The sequence below is a fragment of the Eptesicus fuscus genome, chromosome 6 (genome assembly GCF_027574615.1).
Source record: "Eptesicus fuscus isolate TK198812 chromosome 6, DD_ASM_mEF_20220401, whole genome shotgun sequence".
Lineage (NCBI taxonomy): Eukaryota > Metazoa > Chordata > Mammalia > Chiroptera > Vespertilionidae > Eptesicus > Eptesicus fuscus.
Genome location: NC_072478.1, coordinates 6,137,461 through 6,155,471, shown reverse-complemented (window position 1 = coordinate 6,155,471; position 18,011 = coordinate 6,137,461). Strand labels below are relative to the sequence as shown.

The window sequence follows — 18,011 nt, the reverse complement described above, 5'->3', positions numbered from 1 at the left end:
CGCATCGAGGAAGCCAGGTGACTGGAGTTGAGTGAGCCCAGATGAGGTCGCTGCCCCAAGCTGGTACCGTATCACCATCACCACCCACCATCACCACCCACCATCACCACCCACCATCCCCACCCTCCATCACCACCCACCATCACCACCCACCATCACCACCCTCCATCACCACCCACTATCACCACCCACCATCACCACCCTCCATCATCACCCTCCATCACCACCCACCATCACCACCCACCATCCCCACCCTCCATCACCACCCTCCATCACCACCCACCATCACCACCCTCCATCACCACCCACCATCACCACCACCCCCCATCCCCACCCTCCATCATCACCCACCATCACCACCCACCATCACCACCCACCATCCCCACCCTCCATCACCACCCTCCATCACCACCCACCATCACCACCCACCATCACCACCCTCCATCACCACCCACCATCACCACCCACCATCCCCATCCTCCATTACCACCCACCATCACCACCCACCATCCCCACCCACCATCACCACCCTCCATCACCACCCACCATCACCACCCACCATCACCACCCACCATCACCACCCACCATCCCCATCCTCCATCACCACCCACCATCACCACCCACCATCCCCACCCACCATCACCACCCACCATCCCCACCCTCCATCACCACCCACCATCACCACCCTCCATCATCACCCTCCATCACCACCCACCATCACCACCCTCCATCCCCACCCACCATCACCACCCACCATCACCACCCTCCATCACCACCCACCATCCCCACCCTCCATCACCACCCACCATCACCACCCACCATCACCACCCACCATCCCCATCCTCCATCACCACCCACCATCACCACCCACCATCACCACCCTCCATCACCACCCACCATCACCACCCACCATCACCACCCACCATCCCCATCCTCCATCACCACCCAGCCATGGGCCCCCACCTCCTACGTGTCTCCTTTGGTTGGTCCCGTTTCTCCTCTTCCACGACCCCACCCTCAGCCACTGTCCTTTCTCCTGGATAATGGCGGCAGCCCGCGCCCCCCCCTCCCCGCCCCCGTCTCATCTTCCTGCCGCCCCCTTACAGCCCCTTCCCTGTACAGAAGCTGGGTGACCATACCTTTCCCATGCCTACGACCTTCATGGCTCCCCCTGCTACACCCCCAAAGCTCCAGCTCCCCCATCGGGAGTTGAAGAGCCTTACTGCTCAGGCCCTGACTGCTCTCAATCCCTCTCTCTCTCTCCCATTTTTAAAAATTGATTTCAGAGAGGAAGGGAGAGGGAGAGCTAGAAACATAAATGATGAGAATCACTGATCAGCTGCCTCCTGCTGCCCTCTACTGGGGATCAAGCCCGCAACCCGGCCATGTGCCCTTGGCTGGAATCAAACTTGGGACCCGATGCTCTAGCCACTGAGCCAAACCGGCTAGGGCCTGACTGCTGTCCCTCTAGCCTCCCCACCCCCACTCCTCCATGATTCCCAAGGGCCTGACCATAACCACGCTCTCTCGCACCCCTTGCCCTGGCAGGTCCCGTGCTGGGAGTGCCCAGCTGTCTGCAGCACCAGCTTGCACAGAGGCCTTTCTGAGGGGAGGCCAGGCCAGGCGCCTCCTCTCAGCCTGCACCCTCTGTCCTTGTCCCCAGCCCTGAGCTCCTGTGCTGAGCGGGCTGGGAGCTCCCCACGGGCAGAACCTGGGTCCGATTCCTGGAGGGGCCGTGGGCTCACAGCCATGGGCACCCCTTTGCTCTCCTTCCTGCCCCTCGCCCTTGCAGAGAGCAGACAGAGGGAGCATCGGGAAGAGGCTGGCTCTGCCTGGTCGCCTTCCTGGGACTCGGGGCCTGGAGCCAGGCCGGCTTTGTTCTGTGTGTTGGGTGGAGAGAGGTTGGGGGGCTCAGGAGGAGGGGACCCAGAGGTTGGCTTATCCACAGCTTTCCTTCTGGAGGGCCTCTCAGGCCCACTGCCCACTCCCTCCAACTCCCAGGCTACCACGCACACGCAGGAATCCTGGGAGCATTCCAGGCCTGTGCTGGATTTGGGGATTTCTCTCTGTCAATGCCATGGTTCAGTGACCGGATAGAACCCAGTGTGGGGATCAGGCTGGAGGATCGCTCTCAGCTGCCCAGGCATCCAAAAACTCCTCAGGGACCCATAAGTCCAGGACCTCAGGACCCCAGCCCCTGAAGGACCCAGGAAGCCAGGACTCCGGTCCTGCCCTCAGGGACCCAGCCCCCAGCCCCTTAGGGACTCCTCTCTAGGATTGTGTGTTTTCTAATCCACCCCAATGGGTGAGAAAGCTGTGTTGCTGGCTAGTGCATTAGTGAGCCGGAACAGTAGGAGTGCTGCCCCCTGCTGGACACCCAGTCACTGTCCCCCACTGGGTGTAAGTGAAAGGTGGAGTCCTAGCTCCACCCCCGCTCCCTGCAGGCTGACTATGCTGTCCAGGCCTCAGCTTCCTCAGCTGTGAAGTGGGGAGAAGCACAGTCTCCCACATAGGCTGTCATGTGCGTGAAGCCTTCCAGAGGACTGGGTGCTGCCATCTTGTGGCTATGTGCGCCGCCATCTTTGTGATGGAGTGATGGTTAGGAGCACATGGGAGGTTATTAGTGCTGCTTCCCGGAGCACAGGGCTGCCCTGTGCCTCCCATCATCAACCCCCACCCCCTGCAAAGGCCCTTAGACGAAAACTCAAATTCCCTGCAGCCAGCAAGGCACGGTGTGGCTGGCACGCACCCGCATGCGTGGATCTCTCTTCGCTACGGCCACACCCGCAGGCTTTTCCGATTGTTAAGCCCCTTCCCTGGTCCTTCCTCATCCTCCAGGACTCTGCTCTCTGAGAGAAGTGACCCCAGCGAAGGGGCCCCTAGCCCCCCAGTCATCCCTTTAATGGTCTCTGTGACTCCTGCCCCCTGTGTGAATGTGTCTGGTTTGCCAATGGTCATCACCAAGTTGTCAGCTCATCGCTCAGGGCTCGGCACACAGTAGGTGCTTTACAGGCATCACATCTGAATCCGGTTCCTATGATTGTTGTAAGAAATTGCCAGAGACGTGGAGGCTTTAAACTGCACACATTTACTACCTTGCAGTTGTGGGGGTCAGAAGCCCAGTGCAGTCTCTGGGCGTGGACGGGGCTGTCCTGGAGGCTCTGGGGGAGAATGTAGATCTAGAGGCGCCACTTTCCTGGCTGTGCCCCTTTCTCCATCTTCAGTCGGCAGCGCAACACCCTCCCATCTCTCTGCTTCTGTTGCCATGTCTTTTTCTCTGACTCTGACCCCCCAGTCCCTGTTATAAGAACCCCTGTGGCAACATTGTCCCACCTTACCCCCCCCCACCCCAGGAATCCAGCATCATCTCCCATCTCCAGACCCTTACCTTAACCCCATCTGCAAAGTCCCTTTGCCACACGAAGCCACATATTCACAGGTTTGGGGTTAGGATGGGGCCTCTCTGAGGGGCCTGCTCAGCAGGCCACAAGACCCCAACGGTGGGCGCTGTGGCTCTGATTATTCCCACTTGAGAGATGCACAAACTGAGTCTCAGAGAGGCAAAGTCACGTCCCAGGCTCACCCAGAGACCAAGTGGCAAGGCCCGGTTTTGGGCTCTGGGCATTCTGTCAGCATCTGCCAGACTCATCCATCTGAGCCGTCTGTACGGGGTCTGGGGACAAAGGAGAGGCTGGGGAGGGGGTGTTGAGGAGGCGCTGAAGAAGGTGGGGGAGGGGCTGCCCAGGGTGGAAGAGAGGGTGTCCTGTCCCACCCTGGGGGCTTCCCCAGACCCTCAGCCTTGGGATCCCAGGGGTTTTCCTGGAGTTGGGAGGAGAGAGGTGGGAGGCTGGAGAGGACTGGCTGCTCGGTCCCAAGGCCGTTTCCCAGGAAAGGGGTGACGGGTGGGACCAGCTTGTCCAGGAAACCCTGGCTACTGACTCAGTCCCAGAAAGTGTTGTCACGTGGCCGCTCCGGGGATGCTGGGACACCCACTGGAAGAAGGCAGAGGGCAGCTGGAAACCCGGGCACATGCCCAGGTTTCGCTCCTGCCCCTCCTCCGGCTGCCCAGCAAGAGCCACCTCTGCCTCTCCAAGGCAGGCCATCCACCCGCCAGCCACCTCACGCCTCAGGCAAAAGTTGGGGGGGGATTGATTTTCTAGAAAGTTCCACCCCAACCTCACCATGTGCGCACACGAACTTCTATTCCTCCTCCTCTCCTCCTCTCCCTGCCAGGCTGTGAGCCCAGGGAGGCAGCCAGGACCTGAACGCCAGCATTCCACTTATGACAGCCTCCAAGCACACAGAAAGGTGAGTTTTAACCCGGCCAGTGTGCTCAGTGGTTGAGAGTCACCAGTTTGATTTCTGGTCAGGGCACATGCCTGGGTTGTGGGCTCAATCCACAGTAGGGGACGTGCAGGAGGCAGCCAATTGATGATGTTTCTCTCTCATTGATATTTCTATCTCTCCATTTCCCTCCCTTCCTCTCTCTTTAAAAATTAATAAAAACATTTTTTAAAAGTTGAGTTTTAGTCCTAACTGGTTTGGCTCAGTGGATAGAGCGTCGGTCTGCAGACTGGAGGGTCCTGCATTTGACTCCGGTCAAGGGCACATGCCCGGGTTTCGGGCTTGATCCCCAGTGGGGGGAGGGCAGGAGGCAGCCAATCAATGATTCTAATCATCATTGATGTTTCTATCTCTCTCTCCCTCTCCTTTCCTCTCTGAAATCAATAAAAAAATTTTTTAAAAAGTTGAGTTTTAAAATGTAAAACTCATCCTTAGATTCTGCAATCAATATTTTCTATAAATGCTTTGTTACACTATCCTATCTAATAAAAGGGTAATATGCAAATTAACCATCACTCCATCACAAAGATGGCGGCGCCCATAGCCACAAGATGGCAGCACCCAGTCCTCTCAGCCCAGCCAGAGTCCCCCAGTCCCGTGGCGGGGAAAGGGGGCGGCTGCTGAGAGTGGGCCGTGTAAGCAGCCTGGCAGAATGCTTGCTTCGTCGCCGCAGTGACGCAGTGACGAGGCAAGCGTTCCACCCTGGCCACAGAGGGCCTCTGGACAGCGGGCACAGAGCAGCCGGGGCGGGAACACTTGTGTCATTGCCCCAGTGACAAGGCAAGCATTCTGCGCCAGGCTGCGGATGGTCCTCTGGGCTGCAGAGAGCCTCTGGGCAGTGGGCGCGGAGCGGCCAGGCCCCACAGAGAGCTGCTGGCGCACGGATTCGTGTGCAGGGCTACTTGTGTATATATATATTTACTGCTCAATCCATCTTATTTTTATGCAGTTCAAAGTTAGCTGTATATACAACTCAACACCAGGAAGACAAACAATCCAATAAAAAAATGGGCAAAGGACCTCAATAGACACTTCTCCAAAGAGGACACAAGGTGGCCAATAGACATTGGAAAAATGCTTAGTGCTCCTAATCATCAGAGAGATGCAAATAAAAACAACAATGAGGCCCTAGCCAGTTTGACTCAGTGCATAGAGCATAGGCCTGTGGACTGAAGGGTTCTGGGTTTGATTCTGGCCAAGGGCACATACCTGCGTTGTGGGCTTGATCCCCAGTGGGGTGCGTGCAGGAGGCAGCCCATCATTGATATGTCTATTTCTCTCTCCCTCTCCCTTACTCTCTGAAATCAATAAAACTATATTTTAAAAAAAGGACAATGAGGTACCACCTCACACCTGTCAGAATGGTTACCATCAATAAATCAATAAACAACAAGTGCTGGCAAAGATGTGGAGAAAGGGGAACCCTAGTGCACTGCTGGTGGGAATGCAGACTGGTGCAGCCACTGTGGAAAACAGTCTGGAGTTTCCTAAAAAAAACTAAATATGGATCTGCCATTTGACCCAGTGATCCCACTTCTAGGAATATATCCTAAGAAACCAGAAACACCCATCAGAAAGAATGTATGCACTCCTATGTTCATAGCAGTGATATTTACAATAGCTAAGATCTGGAAACAGCCCAAGTGTCCATCAGTAGACGAGTGGATTAAAAAGTTGTGGCACAGCCCTAACTGGTTTGGCTCAGTGGATAGAGCGTCGGCCTTCGGACTCAAGGGTCCCAGGTTCGATCCAGGTCAAGGGCATGTACCTTGGTTGTGGGCACATCCCCAGTAGGGAGTGTGCAGGAAGCAGCTGATCCATGTTTCTCTCTCATCGATGTTTCTAGCTCTCTCTCCCTCTCCCTTCCTCTCTGTAAAAAATCAATAAAATATATTTTAAAAAGTTGTGGTACATTTATATCATAATACTACATATCTATAAAAAAGAAGGAACTCTTACCCTTTGCAACAGCATGGATGGGCCTGGAGATTATTAAACTAAGTTAAATAAGCCAGTCACAAAAAGGCAAATACCATATGATCTCACTTATATGTGGAATCTAATGATCAAAATCAACTCTATGATGAACAACATAGAGTCAGAGGCCTGGATACATGGAACAGACTGACTAATGTCAGAGGGAAGGGGGGTGGGACTGGATAAAGGAAGATTAAGGGATTCGCTCAAGGACATAAATGCTTGGACACAGACACTAGTGTGGTGAGGGCCAAGGGAGGGAGGGTGGCGGGGGCTAAGTGAAGGTGGCAAAGTGGGCGGAAATGGAGGACATCTGCAATAGTGTCAACAATGACAAAAAGTTTGTTGTGGACTTCCTTCTCACTTCCCCTGAAACAGTCCCGCCTGCAGAGCATGATCCCCAATGTTTGTCTGCCACTCCCCTTACTTTTTTCCCTTTTGAGTAAAATGACATAGATTGAAATGCACAAATCCCAAGAGTTGTTGTGTTTTTTTTTTTTTTTTTTTAGCTTTTTCTAAATCAATTTTAGAGAGAGAGAGGAAGAGAGAGAGAGAGAGAGAGAGAGAGAAACCTTGATGAGAGAGACACATCGATCGGCTGCCTCCTGCACACTCCCCCACTGGGGACTGAGCCCGAAACTGGGAATTGAATCTTGACCTCTTGGTTCATGAGTCAATCACTGGGCCTCTTTGAGCTTTTACAAATGCATTCACCTTGTAATTCAAATGTCTATCAAGATCGCAGAACATTTCCATCGCTCCGGAAAGTTCTTTCATGGCCTTTCCTGGGAAATCCCTGCCTCTGCTCCCAGACAACCATGTTGCCATGTTTTTTCCTAGCTAGCATCGTTTTGCCTGTTCTAGAACTTCATGTAAATGGGCTCCTAGAGTCTACACCATTTTGTGAATGGTTGTTCCCACTCAGCCTAAGTATTTTCAGAATCCTCCGTGTCCAGAGACCCTGACCTCTTGTTCTCCGTTGCATGCCATGCCTGATGTATAATAATCTAATAAGCACTGGAGAAATGTTTGTGGATAAGAAAGTAATTGTATTGAATGAATGCAAATGATTTCATTGCATAAATGAATGAATGAAATGGCTTCTTGTTCCCAGGAGACTTGATCTCACTCCTTTTCTCCAGCTTCTCTTGCCAACCTCCTTAGTCATGATTCAGGGGCTACAGTTCCAAAGAGCAGAGAACCTCGACCCCCCCAACCACCACCACACACACCTCTTGTTTCCCAAGTCCCATAGTCTTCCCACCACAACATGTTGTCAGGGACATATCATCCCCAGCTTCCTACCTTCCCCATTATCTGCTTCAACTTCCAGCTTTACTAGTATTTCCCTCCCTCCTGCTCTTCTCTACATATTCCCCCTCCCCCGGCCCCCAACCTGGTTCTAGAACTGCTGAAATGTATCCTGGGTCAAAAGTTCCCTCCCTGAGCAGTCAGAGCCCTGGGACATTGCTAATGGGGCCAAAATGGTGCAACCACTTTGGAAAAATGGCCAGACAGTTTCTTATCAAAGTTAAACACTCATCTGCTATCTGACTCACTGCCAGGCATTTACCCAAGAAAAGTGAACACGTAAAGCCATAAAAAGATTTGTACAAGAATGCTCACAGCAGTTTAATTCACAGTAACCTACATGGGAAACAATGCAAACATCAGTCACCGGGTGAATGGATACCAGACAGCGGTCCAGCCACACAGTGGAAGATGGGTCAACAGTGAAAGGGAACACACTGTGGATACACACAGCTGAATAGGTACATCTCAGACATTATGCCTAGAGAAAGAGTCACAACATACGGTGATTCAATTTAAAGGACATTTGAGGGGAGACAAGTCTAGGTAACAGTGGTGCAAGCAGATCTTGGGATCATGGTGGCCTGGGGCAGGGGTGCGAAGGGACTTGAGGGGATGATGGAATGTAATGGTGACTACACCGCTGTATACTTTTCTCAAAACTCTGACTTAGAGCTTGAAATGGGTGCATTAAAATTGAAAACATTTAAATGGTGGTATAAAATGCGCATAATATAAAATTTGCATCTGAACCCTTTTTAAGTAGGCAGTTCAGGCCCTGGCCTGTGTCACTCAGTGGTTAGAGTGTCATCATGTACACCAAAGGACTGTAGGTTTGATTCCCAGTCAGGGAACATACCCAGGTTGTAGGTTCGATCTCTAGTAGAGTTAATTATATTCACATTGTTGAGCGACAAATCTAGAAGTTTTTTATCTTGCAAAAGTGAAGCTCTATACTCATTAAATAACTCCCCACACCTCTCTCCCCATAGGTCCTGGCACCCACCTGTCTGCCTTTTATTTCTATGAGTTTGACTACTCTAGGTACGTCAAGTAGGTGAAATAATACAGTGCTTGTCCTTTTATTGCTGGTTTATTTCATATAGCAACAGAGACTTGGCAGATGTGACTAAGGATTTAGAGATGGGGGATGTTACATGTCAAAGAATTTGGTTGGTTTTTGTCTGTTTTTTGGCAACGTGCACTAAACCCTTGGGATTTCCCAAGTTGATAGGAATGTCTTTGATCTTCATGGGGACCCATTGGCTCATACCTGAGTTTATAGCAAGGAGATGGCTCAGGGTGGGGGTTGGCCATGCCAAGGAACACCAACCATGAGGGGTGGGGATTTCAGACACCCAACCTCTGGGGAGGTGATGGAGGTGGAGATGGAGTGCAATCACATGACCAATGATCCCATTAAGCACCTTCATAATGAAGCCCCAATACAAACTCTGGACACCAAGGCCAGGATGGTGATCTGTCCTGAGAACATGGGAAGAGAACATGGGAGCTCTATGCTTGAGACCCTCCCAGCCCTCACTCTATGGGTCTCCTCATTGGCTAGTCTGAATTTGTGTTCCTTATAATAAAACTGTAGGTCTAGAGCTTTCCTGAGTTCTGAGCAAATTATAGAACTAATTTGAAGGGGATTGTGAGATCCTCTGAATTTGTATCGGTTGGTAAGAATCAATTGGTCAGAGGTGCGTGTGGCCCAGGTACCCCCAAACTGTAGTTAGGGCAGTCTTGTTAGGAACGGTTCCCTTAATCTGTTGGTGCTGTCTTTACTAACTTGGGGTGGTTAGTGCCACAACTGCATTGCAGGATGACAGGAAACCATCCTGGATTCTAAGGCTGGGCCTGAAAGTGCAATCACAAGTGTCCTTATAAGAGGGAAGCAGAGGGATACTGACCCAGAGGAGGCAAGGGGACCACTAAAGCAAGATGCTGCCCTATTGGCTTTGAGATGGAAGAAGAGGCCACAGGCCAGAATATGTGAGAGATGCAGCTATAGAAGCCGGAAGACAAGGACACAGATTCTCCTTGGAGCTTCCGGAGGGAACCTGGCCCTGGTGTCACCCTGATTTTGGCTCAGTGAGACTAACTGTGGGCTTCTGACCCCCAGAATGCGCTGTCTCAATCCATCAAGTGGTGGTCGTTTGTAACAGCAACCTTCGGAGACCCACACACTCCTCCAAGCTGACCATCTGAAAACCCATCAGTGTGGCTGCCGGTCCAGTAGGTGTGCTGTCTGTCAGGGAGTCATGTCAAAGAATTTGGTAGGTTTTTGTCCGTAGCTGTAGAAGGCCCAGAGAAGGGTCGGAGGGCTGGCTGGTTACACCACGGAAAGGCTTCCCCTGGCCAGGGTGTCTGGGTGTTATTCTCTCTTCTTCCAGCTCAGTCGAGGCTCTCAGGGCGGGGCACCCTAGGGCTCAAGCAGCTTTGGACTTGAACTCAGTTCTACACAGACGTAAAGGCTGCTAGCCTGTCACACCCCTTAGACCTGTGTCCATTGGAAATTCCCAGAGAGCCCCCAGCCCCCAAGACAGGGGCAGGAAACTGGGAGTACAGAGTGAATTCAGATACAAAGTTCCTGCGTTTGGGGGACACCCTGCACCCCCAAATGTGTTCTGCCATACTTAACACCTTCCAACACTCTCTACCTGCAAAACTTTCCCTTCCCAGCTCCACGTGCTGAAATCTCATTATTCCTCGAAAGTCCATGTTCTCTGGGATGTCTTTTCTGAGTACTCCACCCAGTGGTCACAGAACCAAGTGTCCCTAGACGTAAGGGACCTACACCTGCCTCAGGGCCTTGTCTCAGGTGCCCGAAATCTCCAAGGACAGGGGCCACCCCTTCGGCATTTCGGCACAGTCCCTCTCCCCAGGACACAGGTGGCTCCTTCAAACTCCTCCTACTGTCACTCATTCATGCATTCCTCCACTGAGTCACTGGTCACATTGTTCCTGTGCCCAGCTGGAGTGGAATGAGCCGGTCCCGGTGAGGGTGGGGGTGGGGGTTAAGGACTGGGTCTGACTCACTCCCATGTCCCCAGTGCCCCACAGCCCTTCTGGCTCAGTGCAGACCACTCACTGGGTCTGGGAGCATCATAGAGCCATGAGGTCACTTGGGGAGGGTGGGGTCCCTCACGGGTATCATGCCAGGGTCTCTGGGATAAAGCTTAGAAGAGCTCCCCAGAGCCAGGCGCTAAGATGGATCTTATCTCAAACATTTATTGATGCTCCTTAGGGCTTCACGGACAGTTCATAAAACCCATCTTTGAGGCCTCCCAGACTAAGAAAAATGCAAGAAAACCAGACAGCTCCATCTCCCAGTCACCTGGTCTTGGCTAGGGAGGGAGGTGGGGTCTGATCAAAGGGCCCAGGAGCCAGGATTTCGGAAGAGGTGGAGGCTGAAGTTAGGCTCGTGTGGGAGGGCTAGTGGTCAGGTGGGAGAGGAGGTCCCAGGGTACATGCACTGGACTCCGCTGAGCGGGGTGGGTAGTTCTTAGGGGGGGGGGGAGAGGAGGATCCGATGGTGGTGGGCAAAGCCAGGAGGGTGAGTAGCTGCAGCAATCGCAATGGTGGGTGTTGTAGGGGCACTGGTGGGCTCAACAGTTGTTCCTCTTCTCGCAGATCCAGTTGTCCTTCTCGTTGCCGCAAGGGGCATCGTTCCACAGCCCCGTGTGCAGCATCATGACGCAGTCCTCCTGCCCCCGAGCGTCATTGGGCTCTCCCAGGTTCCAGTGGCTGCAGCGGTTTGGCGGGGGTGTTGCTGGGGTCTAGGCTGAGGGTGTCCCTGGGGTCCAGCCTTCAGGGTGCAGCCTGTTTATATGGCTTGGGCCTCCTCTGGACACCCTGAGCGTCTAACTTAAGCATGCACCGGGGATATAACTTTCTAACGCCCAGAATTTATCCCTCAGCCAGCCCCCAATGGCTAGACTGCCCTGCCCGTCCCTAAGGAGCTCCTGAGATCTGCAGAGGACTGCCTCAGGGCCTGGCCTGGCCCCTTCCCCAGCCCCTTCCCTCACCTGAAGCTGAGCGGGGCTCCGTCCACCCACTGGTAGCCCTTGACCTTCCTGGCGCGGCGCACAGCCCTCAGGCCCAGCCAGTAGCCGTGGCCTCCTGTGTTCCGAGACAGGAAGTCCTGGATGGAAGGATGGAAGCAGAGACTGAGCACCTCCGGAGGCTGCCCCCTCAGTGAACTCTGCCTCCGCCTCCGCCTCGGCCACCCGCGCTGCGCACCTGCTCATCCAGGTCCCCGATGATCACCAGGTGCGCGCCTGTGCCTGCGCAGTAGCGCTGCGACTCTTCCCAGGAGGCCTTCTGCCCCGAGAAAAGGTAGCAGGAGCCCCGGAAGGGCAGCCACCGCGTGGGGCAGGGCTCGCAGGAACCTGTGGGTGGCAAAGGCCAGGGAGGTAGACTGCTCCCAGGTGGAGCAGATGAAGGGGTTTGGGGGGCGCAGGTGTAGGTCAAGATCAAAGGGCGGATATGGGTGGATCAGGGAACCAAGGGGCCTACGGGTAGGGTTCACTTATCCCCTCCCCGCACCCCGTCCTGCTCACTGTTTCCAAATCGGGCGGCCTCCAACGCCCGGAACAGCTCACTGCGGATGCCCTCGCGGTCCCTTCCCGCCTCAGCCAAGCGCTGTGTCACTGCGAGGTCAAGGGAGTCCAGATGACAGCTGGGGTTAGTGTCAGGTGCAGGTTGCAATTAGGTTACGGTCAAGAATATCACGGTCGGGAGAAACTAGGATGGCGGCATAGGTAAACACCTGAACTTGCTGCCTCGCACAACCACTTCAAAACTACCACTAAAAGACAAAACGGACATCATCCCGAACCATGGGAAGGCTGGCTGGGTGGAAATTCTACAACTAGAAAGAAAGAGAAAAGCACACTGAGAATCAGAGGAGGTGCGGAAGTAAAGTGCAGAGGTATGGAGGCGCTCGCACAGAAAGGGTTGGACACTGAGGACACGGTTGTCTTTCTCAATTGGGAAGGAGACACAAGCCCCTGACTGCTCTGAACTCCAGTTCTGGGCAAGACTCTGGGGACCCAGACTCATATGGGGGGAAACTGGACTGTCTGGCATCAGGCCGGAACATGAGGGCGGCTTTCTCTCAGAGGTGCTTGCAGTGATTACCGTGGGACACTGAGACCCAGGGGCCTCTTAGGGCAGGGCTAAAGGTCAGCCATTTCTGTTTGCTCCACCCTGTTGATTCCCTGATACCCTACCCCACCCAAGCTGTGTGCAGAGGGTTTTGCATATGAATGGCCTGGCCCTTTGCAATCTAAAATTACCTAACAAGCTTCAGCTGGGTCAGAGAGACCCAGAACTTCCAAAAGAAGACCCAAGGCCCCACAGCAGCTTGCATTGCTTCACAGCTGGGCATCATCTGGGCACCTCCAAAACCCAAACAAAGAAGAGGAATCTGCAGATCTCTCTGTAGCTCCTGCCGGGTGGCCTCAGACAGAGGCTAAATTAGCACCTCCTTGGAGATCTAAGAGCCAGTGTACCCAGGGGTCAGAGTAGGACCATCCAAGATTACAACTCCTCAGATCCATAAGGGACACACTCAGGAGGCAGACTCAGTGAGCACCAAAGCCCCACTGAAGCAAGTCTTGCCCCATAAGGGTGTCTCCAGCACAGAAGTTCTCCCATCATAGACACAACTGATTGTCACAGCCAATTGGCCTGGAGGCCAATTCCTCCCAGTGATACCAACAACAATCAAGGCTTAACTAAAACAAGATTATGCACACAGCCCACAAAGGGGTTCACCAAGAATGTCCACCTCAGGTAACTGGGGAGGCTAAGCCCTATAGGATACCTAGGTCACAAAGCCACTCTATCAACACAGGGCAGCAGCCAAAATGCGGAGACAAAGAAACAAGTCACAAATGACAGAAATGGAGGAAAGAAAACCACTGGATATAGAGTTCAAAACCACAGTTATAAGGTTATTTAAGAATTTTGTAGAAACCACCGATAAATTTAGTGAGACCCTCGAGGATATGAAAAAGGACCAACTAGAAATTAAGCATACACTGTCTGAAATAAAGAATAATATACAGAAATCCAAGAGCAGACTAGAGGATCACAAGAATCAAGTCAAAGATTTGAAATACAAAGAAGCAAAAAACACCCAACCGGAAAAGAAAAAAGAATCTAAAAATATGAAGATAGTGTAAGGAGCTTCTGGGACAACTTCAAGCCTACCAACATCAGAATTATGGGGGTGCCAGAAGAAGAGAGAGAGCAAGATATTAAAAACCTATTTGAAGAAATAGTGACCGAAAACTTCCCCCACCTGGTGAAAGAAATAGACTTACAAGTCCAGGAAGCACAGAGAACCCCAAACAAAAGGAATCCAAAGAGAACCACACCAAGACACATCATAATTAAAATGCCAAGGGCAAAAGACAAAGAGAGAATATTAAAAGCAGCAAGAGAAAAACAGTTAGTTACCTACAAGGGAGTACCCATATGATTGTCAGCTGATTTCTCAAAGGAAACTTTGCAGGCCAGATGGGAGTGGCAAGAAATATTCAAAGTGATGAATAGCAAGAACCTACAACCACGATTACTCTACCCAGCAAAGCTATCATTCAGAATTGAAGGTCAGATAAAAAGCTTCATAGATAAGAAAAAGCTAAAGGAGTTCATCACCACCAAACCAGTATTATATGAAATGCTGAAAGGTATTCTTTAAGAAGAGGAAGAAGAAGAAAAAGGTAAAGATAAAAATTATGAACAACAAATACATATCTATCAACAAGTGAATCTAAAAATCAAGTGAATAAAAAATCTGATGAACAGAATAAACTGGTGAATATAATAGAATCAGGGGCATAGAAAGGGAGTGGACTGACAATTCTCGGAGGGAAAGGGGTGTGGGGGGTGCGGGAAGAGACTGGACAAAAATCGTACACCTATGGATGAGGACAGTGGAGGGGGGTTAAGGGCAGAGGGTGGGGTGGGAACCGGGTGGAGGGGAGTTATGGGGTGGAAACAGAGGAGCAACTGTAATAATCTGAACAATAAAGATTTATTTAAAATAAAAGAATATCACGGTCAAGGACTGCTATCGCTAGGTATGGGCCCTCTGTGGTTGTGGTTAAGAGTTGTAGTCAAGTGCAGAGCCCCAGGGTCAGGGTCGGGATGCTAGACACGATCGGGATTAGCGGGCAGGATCACAGACCAGGGTCTGGGTCCCGGAGGGATCAGGATGTAAATAAAGGTCGGGGCTGGATGGTGAGGGGTCCCGCCCTCACCGCGCTCGCTCAGTTCTCTCAGGGCGCTCTCCTGCTGCAGCAGCTTCGCCTGCGCCTCCCGCAGCTCTGCGCCCGCTTTCTTCTGCAGCTCCTGCGTCCTCAGGCCTGGATGGGGCGGGACGTCTGAGACCTCCAATCCTGCTACAAGGCCCGCCCCCAGCCCCCAGGCCCCGCCTCAGCCCCCAGGCCCCGCCCCAGCCCACAGGCCCCGCCCCAGCCCCAGGCTCCGCCCCAGCCCCAGGCTCCGCCCAAGCCCCCAGGCCCCGCCCCAGCCCCCAGGCTCCGCCCCAGCCCCCAGGCTCCGCCCAAGCCCCCAGGCTCCGCCCCAGCCCCCAGGCTCCGCCCCAGCCCCCAGGCTCCGCCCCAGCCCCAGGCCCCGCCCCAGGCCCGGTCTCACAGCAGCTGTGGCAGGCTCCGACCTCTTCCTTCAGCGCGCCCAGCACCACCGACTGCTTCGAGGCTGGAACGACCCCCGCCCGACCCACACACGCCAGGTCACCCTCGGGGACTCACGGGGACACCCTTCCCCACTCCGGGCCAGCCCCGGGACCTTGGGGTACCCACCCACCTCCTCATAAACCCAGGAGCCCCTGGTCTGCACGCACCGTTCGTTCTCAGCAGGTCCTGGCCGCCCAACAACGCCCCTTGCTGCTTGGAGGCTGCGGAGAGAGGCTCCTGCGGACGCGGCCCCGGGGACTGGGGAACCCCCTCGCCCCAGGGATGCGGGAACTCCCGTCTTGGGACGCAACGAGAGGCTGGGCAGGGGCACAGCGCACAGGATGCGCCCAGGGGCCGAGGGTAGACACACACACAAGGCCACACACACACATTCATGCGTGCACAGGCACCCTCATGGGGTGCACACAGCCCCAGGGTGCACACACACTGTCACGTGTGTTCACACGCCGCCCCAGGCAGGGTGGGGGACCCAGCTGTTACGCCTGGGGTGGAGGGAAGAAACAGCAGGGGGAGGGGAGGCGACTGGGACACGGTCTTCCCATCATACCCGCCACTTACCCTTGGAAAGGAGGATGCTCAGGATGAGTGTCCACAGGACTGTGGTGACCAGGAGAGCCAGGGCCAGGAGGAGGACTCGCCGTACCCAGGGGCCCCAGCGGCCCCAGGACCCTTGAATAACAAAGGACTCGTGGGTCCCTCCTGTACCAGGACAGTCCTGGAACCCTGAGCCCTGAGGACCCAGCCCTGGACGCAGGGGTCCCAGGAAACGGATTCAGAGAGGTTAAGCAGCTTTAGGTGACAGAGTTAAAATCCGAATCTATGTCCAGTTGGCTCTGGGGCCTGTGTCTCTCCTGCACCCAGGACTTGCTCCCTTTCTTGGATGTCGTCCTCCCTGGCCCATCAAATCCCCAACCAGAGGGACCCAAGGGGGCCAGTGAGGCAGCCCCATTGCTGGCTCGTACCTCCGGGGACCTCCTGGAGCCCGCCACCTACGTTGCAGTACTCCACAGTGTCCATGGTGAGCAGGCTCCCGCCTGGGCATTGGTGTAAATATAGCCTCTCCCTCACCCTGCCCCGCCTCCTCTCTCTTCCTTCCTTTTCATGTCTTCCCTTTCCATTGCTGCTACCAAGGACCCATTGACCAATCACAGGGCTGGGCCCTTTCTGGGCTGAGCTAGGGGGTAAGGGTGAGGTGGAGTGAAGGAAGTGGGAGAGTAGGGGGGGAGGTAGAGGGAGTGGAGGGGGATGGGCAGTGGAGTGTGAGCACTTGCTGGTGTGTGTGTCTATCTGTGCACAGTCAGTACCAACCTCCTTTGCCTGGTAGCTATAGCAACATCTCCAGGCTGGTGCTGGGGGCTTCGCTTTGGTCCCCAGCTCTTATGGGTCAGAGGTTGGGTTTCCTCCCAAGAGGGACAGGCCTCCTTCTTGGTCCCTGAGAAAGCCCCCTCAGGCCTGGACTCTTGGGTCAGCTCAGCTTCACTCCTAACTCTCCCACAGATTACCTACCGGAGGCTGATCCTGAGTTCAGTCCTCAGAAGGGAGGACACAGATGGTCAGCTAAGCTTCTGGACTCAACCCTTGAGGGGTGCGGGGGTGGGTGGGGGTGGGGTGGAGGGGTACATGTATGTAGCTTCTAGAAGCCTCAGTGTTTCTCCCCTGTGCAGAGGAGGACCTCTCTCCAAGGGATGCTGTGATAAGGAAATGAGGCTGTGGATGTTAAGTCCTGGCACCATCCCCAGGCACAAACCCACTAAATGTCCATTCATTCGTTCAACAGATACCGAACGCCTCCCGTGTTCAGGCATCGGTCTAGGAACTGGGACTTGTCCTATGGTGGGCAGAAGTGTAATGGCCATTGTATTGCGAAGCTGACTTCAGACCCAAAAACAAGGCAGGCAACTCCATAGTATGGTAGAATTCACTGTAGCGTTACTTACTCACGGGGAGATGGCGCTGGAGCCGGACAGATGACCCGGCAGTCTGTGCAGATTATTTCCGCTGCCAGACCCCCGTGACTGTGCTTTTCATGGTATAACTGAGGTACTGATGAGCGACAGGACAGAGGGACGAGGACACAGGAGTGCAGGGGCCATTCTCCTGATGGTCTTGTGATGGATGGTTGTCTAAATCGATACTATCACCAGTTTGGTATTTATCCCGGTTGTCCTGCCGTTTTGTCGTTACTAACAAAAATATTTATGACTCCACTTTAAGGAGCACAGATAATCATCAACTAGAAGGCTTGATATGCTTGCTGAAGATAGTGAGGTTGGTCACAGCACAAAACTTAAAAATGAAATGAAATCCGGACACAGAGATGCAGTGGGTTTTGCTCACACCTACACCAGTGCCCAAGTGAGCAACGTCCCTCCTTGGAGCAAACACTGTGATGGGGCAGGGATAGACCGACAGTAAATGATGGACATAATGAAAAGGAAGTTGTATAGAGAGTGATTCTCAACGGGAGGCTCCTGCCCCCCAGGGAACATTGGGTCATATCTGGAGACATTTGTGGAGTCACTGTTGGGGGTGGGGGTTGATACTGGCATCTAGTGGCATGCCGCTCAATACCGGCCCCCAATGCTGAAGGTGCAAACCCTAATACAGTGATGGGCAACCTTTTGAGCTGGGTGTGTCAAACTT

The 18,011-nt window shown here is 53.6% G+C and overlaps 1 protein-coding gene across 1 annotated transcript; it reads right to left on the bottom strand.

Moving 5' to 3' along the window:
- Positions 1-10,846: 10,846 nt before the first annotated feature.
- LOC129149368 (C-type lectin domain family 4 member G-like) lies at positions 10,847-16,424 on the bottom strand. The gene is made up of 9 exons (XM_054717134.1): positions 16,331-16,424; positions 15,927-16,037; positions 15,515-15,568; positions 15,307-15,369; positions 14,910-15,014; positions 12,198-12,287; positions 11,878-12,026; positions 11,664-11,779; positions 10,847-11,382 (listed from the first exon to the last, which is right to left on the bottom strand). The coding sequence occupies exons 1-9, from the start codon at positions 16,383-16,385 to the stop codon at positions 11,244-11,246; spliced, it is 882 nt and encodes a 293-aa protein (XP_054573109.1). The 5' UTR covers positions 16,386-16,424; the 3' UTR covers positions 10,847-11,243.
- Positions 16,425-18,011: the final 1,587 nt, after the last annotated feature.